This window comes from Talpa europaea, assembly GCF_964194135.1.
Source record: "Talpa europaea genome assembly, chromosome: 10".
Lineage (NCBI taxonomy): Eukaryota > Metazoa > Chordata > Mammalia > Eulipotyphla > Talpidae > Talpa > Talpa europaea.
The window spans coordinates 19,840,628-19,849,324 of NC_140077.1; the positions used below are offsets into that span (position 1 = coordinate 19,840,628).

Here is an 8,697-nt window from a genome sequence, read left to right on the forward strand (position 1 = left end):
GTCCCAGGAGGCGCCCCACACCTGCGTTCGTGCCCCATTTCCCCGTGGCTGCGGGGCTGAGCCCTCCTCCCCGCCCCAGTCCAAGAGGCCCGTGACTGCGACAGGTGCAGGGCGTTTCCCCTGCCTCCCAAACACCTGCATCTACACCCCACGTTTTCCTCTGCGGTCTCTGATGGGGGTAGAGAGATTATGTAGGGTTTATGTGCAGCTATTCCCCACCCCCAGTCTCCACTCCTGTTGAGAGCCAAGTCTATTCTAAAGATGCAGTTCTGTATTCTAACTTGGTAATTCCCTCCTTTTGGTAAAGCCCTTTGGAAGTGAGATGCAGCAGGGTAGACGCTGCAGAGTCGCGCCCCTGAAGAATGATCTTACCTAGCCCTCAAAGGTTCTCCCAGTAGTCCCTGTCCACTCTGTTCCCCTTGAAAGGGCGTGAGTGTAGTACAAGGCTAAACCACTGAAATTCAGCTGGGTTTTGAGAGACCCCTGGCAACTAGTTACTGCCCCCAAAACCTGGTCAGTGGAGATTCCACTTCCATAGGCAAAGGGTTTGGGGGGGAACCTCAGATCTCATTATCCTCATGACAACTGCCCAATCAACCCTCAGACAGGCCAGGATCCAGTCATAACTCAATGGACCTCAGAGGTGTCCTGAAGACATTTCCCAAGCGGAAGAAAACACATGCCAATTCATCGCCTAAAGCATCTGCAAAGATTCCCAAAAGGGAAGAGGGAGAAGCAGCAGCAGGTGAGCAGACCTGCTCTCGGGTCCCCAGAGTTATGAGTTATTATATAGCCTAATTAACAAATAGGTGACAAAGGCTTAGATAGTAGGGCAGGGCAGGGGTTGGGGAGAGAGTTTAGTGACTGTGAGGCCTGTAATGGTCTTGTATACACCAGCTGTGTCTTGTGCCTGGTACACAGTCGGTGCTTATTAATATTTGTTTAAAGAATAAATGATCAAGTGAACTGATACCTACAGTATGCCAGGCCCTGTTCTAGGGTATCGCAGGAAACTATTAAAATCCTTGCTCCTGATATTCACTTGATGACCTATGAGGTAATTAGCAATATGCTTGCGGTGGGTCCCCAGAAGGCCAGCAGGTTGGATGGAAGGAAAATGATTGATTGGCGGTAGGGGACTATAAAGAGTTCATTCGGATCATATCTGAAAGTTACAACATTAGGCATCTGGATGTTCCCTCCACAGGGTGGCTGAGCTCCCTGCAGGCCCATGTTGTGCCCACTGGCATAGGGCGAGCCCGGGCAGAACTCTTTGAGAGACAGATTGTCCAGCATGGTGGCCAAATATGCTCTGCTGAGGCCCCAGGAATTACGCACATTGTGGTGGATGAAGGCATGGACTGTGAGCGAGCCCTCCGCCTCCTTAGACAGCCCCGGCTGCCCCCAGGTGCTCAGCTGGTCAAGTCGGCCTGGCTGAGCTTGTGCCTGCAGGAGAGAAGGCTGGTGGACACGGCAGGATTCAGCATCTTCATCCCTGACAGGTGGGCTGGTCCCAGTCTTTCCTCAGATGTTTTTTTTGGCAGCGTCTTGGACTCTTTTTGAGCACATTGGAAAACCAAGATTTCAGAGTAGACAAGGACTAGGAGCAGAGACAGTTTGAGAGCTTTGGTATCTTAACCTCCCACCACTATCCCTGCAGGTACTTGGACCAGCCACAGCTCAGCAAAGCAGACCAAGTCTCTTCTCTTGGAGCCCAGGATGCTCTGGTCGGAACAGCCTGCTCTCCCCCAACTCTTCCTGCCAGACCTATATCTCCTCCCCAGAGGGCAGAAAAGACTTCAAGCACCCTAGTCCAGGTCAGGAGCCTCCCAGTCCCCACAACTCCCTTCCCTAGGAACTAGATCACAGAAACAGGGAGGGCCTGGTGGTGGTTCAGAGAGTCCCAGGCCTGAGAAAGGAAATGTCTCTTTATTGTGAAGCCATTTAGCTCTTCCCAACATTCATCATTCCTGCATTTGTCCAGGCCATATCTACCTTTTACCACTGGGGACCCTACGGCTGGCCACTGGGGATAAGGGTGAGGTGCCCTCCTCATAGAGGGCAGGAATTTATTTTCTTTTCTTCTTTCTTGCCTCAAGCCTGGCTCTGATGATGAAAACAGTGATGGGGAAGAGACCCAGGTTAATGCAGCTGATCTGGAAGCCCTGATCAGTGGCCACTACCCTACTCCCCCTGAGGGTGATGGTCAGCCTAGCCCAGCCCCTGAGGGCCTGAGTAAGTGGGTCTGTGCACAGCCTTCCAGTCAGAAAGCGACCAACCACAACTCCCACATCACAGAGAAGCTGGAAGTGCTGGCCAAAGCCTACAGTGTGCAGGGAGACAAGTGGCGGGCCCTGGGCTACGCCAAGGCCATCAATGCCCTCAAGAAGTTCCACAAGCCAGTCACCTCCTACCAGGTATCTGGGACTAGGGCAGGGTATATGGGGGCCTAGGGTTGGGGGAGTCTTCACTGACCAGAAGTTGATGGAGGTACCAGTCGCACATGGGGATCAGGTGTGGTTTAGGTTTTATGATGTTTGGGATTTGTACAAAAGGAAAAAAAATGGAGAGACAGATGAAAGAAGATTGGCAAAACTTATAATCATTGAAGCTGGGTTTTGGGTACTTAGGTGTTCATTGTACTGTTCTCTCTACTTTTGAATTTTTTCCATAATAAAAAGTTTATACTCTTGAGGCCAGTAGACCAGGGTTTGAATTCCGATTCCCATCATTCACTCACTGTGTGACTTTAGGCAAGTTACCTAAATCCTGTGAGCCTTGGTTTTCTCATCACTGAAAAGGGACTAAGAATAGTAACAAAGTCATAGTGTTCCTGTGAGGACTAAATGAGATGATCCCTGCAGTGCAGGAGCTGATACCAGGAAGGCTTCAGTCAGTGATAGCCGTGATGGTGGTGTGGTGACTAGTACCATCATTATTGCCTTTTCCCTCTTCCTGTGTTCATCTCCATCTCTTTGAGAACCAAAAGATGAGTTACCTAGCCCATGCCATTCAAACTTCTCATCTTCAGCTACGCCCAGGTTTTCACAGCCATCATTACCAACCAGCCAAGGGGCTTTTATTTGGACATCTGCTGAAGGGGAGCCAGCTTCCCCACTGCTGGCTCTACCTTCCCCATCTTCTGACTTTTCTGCCTCTGCCCCCTCCTCTAGGAGGCCTGCCATATCCCTGGAATTGGGAAGCGGATGGCAGAAAAGATTGAAGAGATCCTGGAGAGTGGGCACCTGCGGAAGCTAGACCACATCAGTGAGAGTGTGCCTGTCCTGGAGCTCTTCTCCAACATCTGGGGAGCCGGAACCAAGACTGCCCAGATGTGGTACCACCAGGTCACACCCTGTCCCAGCCTCCACTTTAGTTTTACTATGTCTAGAAGCTTCTGCTGCAGTTCTCTTGCCTTGTACTCTGATGGGGGTGAATCCAGATTACAGGGAGACCACTTTTCAGAGGGCCAGGTAAACCCCTCTTCTGGCTCCCAGAACCATCTCCTTCTTTGGTTCCCTTGGGGCATTAATTTGTGGCACAGGCAGAGACAAGAAGTGTCTCTCTGTCCCCCAGACCAACAAGGGCCTTCCTGAGACAGCAGGCCTCAAGGCTAAGTATCCAGTGTTCCCAGACTGATGGAGTCATGAACCAGTATTTTAGGATTGTGGCAGAGCTGGTTAGGGTATGCTTTCCACGACCCCTTCCTTTCCCAGGTCCCACTGTTTGTAGAATCAGTCATCCAAGGTTGGTCCTCAGACCTTCTTCGGAGTCTGAGCAATGGAAGACTTGTGTACTCATGTACTGTTTCATTAGTGGTCCTGGATCCTTACAGCCTCCCAAACTGGCTTCTTTTTTCCAGGGTTTCCGGACCTTAGAAGACATCCGCAACCACGCTTCCCTGACTACCCAACAGGCCATTGGTCTGAAGCATTACAATGACTTCCTGGAACGTATACCGAGGGAGGAGGCTACAGAGATCCAACAGACAGTAAGCAGAACAGTGAGGAGAGCCAGGCTCTGCTGTAACTTCCAGGCCTGGCTCGAAGTAAAGATACCTTAGTTGGGGAGTCCAGCAGGCAGAGGAAACTGTGGGTCACCAGGGGTTGGAACCAGTGGTGAAAGAGTAAGTTGAGTCTGAAGCTGTGAACCCAATGGAGGGATAGTGTTGGTAGGGTAGCAGGCTACAGTACCATCTCGCTGGGTTAGGGTTCTTAGTAGTCAGAGTTATCATTGGCTTAGATGCTAGAATGCCATTAGGATTGGGCTACTGTTAGGGCTAGATTAGACACTCAAAGACTACTTGAGGATATTGGGGTTTGAACTGGGCTAGGTTATGGTGGGCCAGCACAGAGGTTCTTTATGTTTGTTTGTTGTTGTTTGTTTCTTTTTTTTTTTTTTAAAGATTTATTTATTTATTTAATTATGCAACCACTGGGTACAGTCAGAAGCGCGGGAGGGTTAGAGAATTCACCAGAGCCAGAGCAGGGAGCAGAGCAGGCAGAAGGACCGAAGTACACTGCTGAGGGGAGCAGCGGGCGGCAGGAGAGGTCTGCGTGCCATGTGGGACCCTCCTCCGGTGGCCGGGGAGCAGCCGGGGATTGAACCGGCACTGCAGAGGCTGCGGGCAGCTTCGCAACCCAGCGCTCAACCACTGCGCCACCGGGGAGGCCCTGTTGTTGTTTCTTTAAAGATTTATTTATTTATGCATACAAGAGCTGGGGTACAGGCCAGAGATGTGGGGGTGTGAGGATTCACCAGAGACAGAGTGGGGAGCAGAACAGGCAGACTGACTGAAACACACTGCTGAGGGAAGCAGCGGGTGAGACAGGAGAGGTCTGCTGCTATTGCTTCATAGTGCTGTGCTTAACCCCTTTTGCCACCAGGGAGGCTCCTTGTTGGTTTTTTTTTTAATTCACAAACTTTTTTGAGAATCTTAAGGAAACTATGGACTTTTCTCTCTCCAGAATTTGTATAAATGTACAAACTTTTCTATCTCTGTCCAGATGTATCGACGTCTGAAGGTCTGGTTCAGGGTTGGGGTTAGTGTCAAAGCACAGTACCCTTGGAATTAGGTCTGTGGTTAGAGGGAAGTAACCCTAATTGTAGGGTTACAATTAGGCCTGAATCAGGAGTAGAGTTTTCTTCTTTCTTAGTGTTGGATGCTTTTAAGATTTGTGGTTGTCCTTGAAATAAGGTTTGGCCAAGATTAAGGTTTTATTTAAAGTAGTGTTAGGGATTAAGTGCATATAAAACCTAGATCAGAGAGAGAATAGAGTATGAAATTTAGGGCTAGATATATATCACTTGTTCAGCTGATGTCAGGGTAAAGGGTTGGTTGCTATGGGCAAAATTTACTCACTTTGGTCTAGGATTCTGATAGACTCCACGGAGACCCTGGCCCAGCTGAGTTGAAATTAGCCTCTAGCTCTACTCCCAGGACACTGGACCATGAGGCCCTTGCAGGTTGGATAGACAGCTCCTTTGTGCACCTATCAGCAGGCTTTGGTACAAGTGATGACACTGTCACTCAGCCATGCTATTCAGGCATAGAGAATGTCCCAGCCAGCCTCCAGCCTCCCCACCCCCCATTGGAACAGAAGTGGCTTCCCACCTGGCCTACTCCCCCTATTTAAGGGTTCCAGCCTTAGGCTTTTTTGATGGAATTACTCATCCCAGGCCTCCTCCCATCCTCTTGGGAGGCTCATGAAGAAAGTTGAGGGGATTAGCAGAGCCTGTCTGTCAGGAGAATTGAGGTGTTCTGCCTACTGGTTTCCAGGGCCCCAGAAATCTCAGTGTCCTGGGGTGGAGGCGGGCATCCATCTACATTTGAAAGGCCTCTGTGTCTGTGTGGTGGAGACTAATAGGTTTATCCCCCTCAATGAGGGATGATCCTCTAGCTGACAGTCCTCTCGGTCTTGCCTCTCTCCCCACCAAGTAAGGCTCTGGGCATTGGCTCACAGTTAATGCTTTCTTTCCTTTTTTTTTTTTTTTTAAGATTTATTTATTTATTTGTTTGTTTGTTTATTTATACAAGCACTGGGTACAGTCAGAAGTGTGGGAGGGTGAGAGAATTCACCAGAGCCAGAGCAGGGAACAGAACAGGCAGAAGGACCGAAGTACAGTGCTGAGGGGAGCAGCGGGCGGCAGGAGAGGTCTGCGCGCCATGTGGGACCCTTGCCCAGCAGTCGGGAATCAAACCGGCACTGCAGAGGCTGCGGGCAGCTTCGCAACCCAGCGCTTAACCGCTGTGCCACCAGAGAGGCCCTCTTTCCTTTCCTATGGGTGTAGTCATATTGCTCTATTTGCCCCCAGTTCTAGGCCAGGGGCACCCTGCCAGCCAAGTTCCAACTCAATCTTTCTTTAGCCCCAAATCCTTATATCCAGGACCACTGAGACCAGGCTAAGGACTTCCAGGCTCTTTGTGCTAAATAGAGTTTCACAGAGCTGGACACATGGGTTAGGGCAGAGGCCAAGAGAAGGTGTGCCTTTCTGTTCTTAGCTCTAGAGGGACAGGTAGTGCTTCCCTCAGAATCAGATCTTACAGCTTGTATCTCACCTCAGGCTACCTCTGGTGGTAATAGTGTATTTTCTACTCTTCTAACCTAGTGAAACTAGAGAACAGCCATTCTGCAGGGTAGATCACTGGCGTCTGTTGCTTGGGGTTCATTCCCGCAGGGATTGTCTTGGGGCAAAAGCTGGACATGTGGGCTCCTGAATCAGGCAGGGAAGGCCTGGGGAGAAGAATGCCTTGTAGGCCCATAGCCTTTCACCCCTCATTGCTCTTTCCCAGGTCTGGAAGTCAGCTCAGACCTTCAACCCTGGGCTGCTGTGTGTGGCATGTGGCTCATACCGACGGGGAAAGGCCACCTGTGGTGATGTGGATGTGCTGGTCACTCACCCGGATGGCCGGTCTCACCAGGGCATCTTCAGTCCACTCCTTGACAGCCTTCGGCAGCAAGGTATAAGCACCATTTTTGGATGAGCAGGTTGGCAGGAGGCAGGACAGGGCAGGGCTGGGCAGGAGCGAAAGCTTCAAAGCTGCAGTCCGTAGGCAGGAAGCAGGACAGGACAGCTTTATGAGACCCACGTCCCTTGTGGCCGAGCATTTCAGAGAAGAGGCGAAACAGGCCCTTCGTACCTACACAGAAGTCCTCAATGATACTTGCAGGTTGAGCATGTCTCATCTGACGACGCTGTGGGGGGATGTGGGAGGACCTACTGTTTTACAGATAAAGAGGTAGGCCCAGAGTGGGCAGTCATCCAGAAAATAAATGGGCAAGCTGGGAATAGAGGATGATGGGATGGCCCTGAGCCTGGCTCCCCCTTCTCCATCCTCCAACAACCCTCCTGTGTTGAACCAGGTTTCCTAACAGATGACTTGGTGAGCCAGGAGGAGAATGGCCAGCAGCAGAAGTACTTGGGCGTATGCCGGCTTCCAGGGCCAGGGCGACGGCACCGACGACTGGACATCATCGTTGTACCCTACAGTGAGTTTGCCTGTGCCATACTGTACTTCACCGGCTCTGCCCACTTCAATCGCTCCATGAGGGCTCTGGCCAAGACCAAGGGCATGAGCTTGTCTGAGCACGCCCTCAGCACAGCTGTGGTTCGGGACGCCCAAGGCCATAAGGTGGGGCCTGGCCGAGTGCTGCCCACACCCACTGAGAAGGACGTCTTCAGGCTCTTAGGCCTCCCCTACCGAGAACCAGCTGAGCGGGACTGGTGACCCATGACTGGGGGCAAGGGGTGCCGAGCTGGACTGCTGCTCCATCTGGCCATCAGTACTGCCTTCCAGTCTCAACTGGCTGAATTTCAGTGTTTTAACCACCAGCTCCCTGTGCCTGAGGAAAAGGACCTGCCTGGCTCCCAGGGTCTTCCTAGTTCTCTCCTCTCCAGAAACAGGCTATTATCCCTTTTACCTCACCACTGCCTGGTGGAGTTGTGCACCCACACAGCCCCTTGTCCTGTTTAAAGCAGGAACAGTAGCTGGTTTGAAGCTACCTTTCTGCGCTAAGTGCCCAGTCATTCCTCCTTCCCCACCCGGGGAGAGCCCTGCTGGGATGGGGGCAGTAGGGGGAGAGACAAGGAGCACCACCCATCACCCTGTGGAGCAGAATGAGCCCTTCTCCATGTACGTCACACACCCTGCTTCATGTGCTACTGGAGGTGTGGGGAAGGGGGTGCCCCTGACTGGGTGAGGGCTACATTTGAAGGCCCAGGAACCCAATAAAGTGCATTTGACATTCAACCTGCCTGGTGTCAGTGAGCTGCTATGGTCCCTGCCTGCCCTCTTCCACTCAGGTAGGGATGGAGATGGGGACTGAATGGGGACCCAGAAAGGCAGGTTAACTGCTCCCCCTACAAACAGGCTGGGCCTGAGTCAACTCAGACAGGGGTAGGTGGGTATTAAAAGGAAGAACTCATGGGGCCTCCCTGGTGGCGCAGCGGTTGAGCACTGGGTTGTGAAGCTGCCCGCAGCCTCTGCAGTGCGGGTTCAATCCCGGGCCACCAGGTGAGGGTCCCACATGGCGCGCAGACCTCTCCTGCCTCCCGCTGCTCCCCTCAGCATTGTATTTCGTTAGTCTGCCTGTTCTGCTTGCCTCTCTGGCTCTGGTGAATTCTCTTACCCTCCCATGCTTCTGACTGTACCCAGTGGTTGTATAAATAAATAAATAAATTGTAAAAAAAAAAAAG

The 8,697-nt window shown here is 51.6% G+C and overlaps 1 protein-coding gene across 1 annotated transcript; it reads left to right on the top strand.

Annotated features, from left to right (window-relative positions):
- Window positions 1-612: 612 nt before the first annotated feature.
- On the top strand, window positions 613-7,901 carry POLL (DNA polymerase lambda). Its single transcript, XM_084245778.1, has 8 exons — window positions 613-745; window positions 1,208-1,502; window positions 1,661-1,817; window positions 2,100-2,417; window positions 3,174-3,347; window positions 3,863-3,991; window positions 6,794-6,962; window positions 7,365-7,901. Exons 1-8 carry the CDS (start codon window positions 631-633, stop codon window positions 7,727-7,729), a joined length of 1,722 nt encoding a protein of 573 aa, XP_084101904.1. The 5' UTR covers window positions 613-630; the 3' UTR covers window positions 7,730-7,901.
- The last annotated feature ends 796 nt before the right edge of the window (window positions 7,902-8,697 follow it).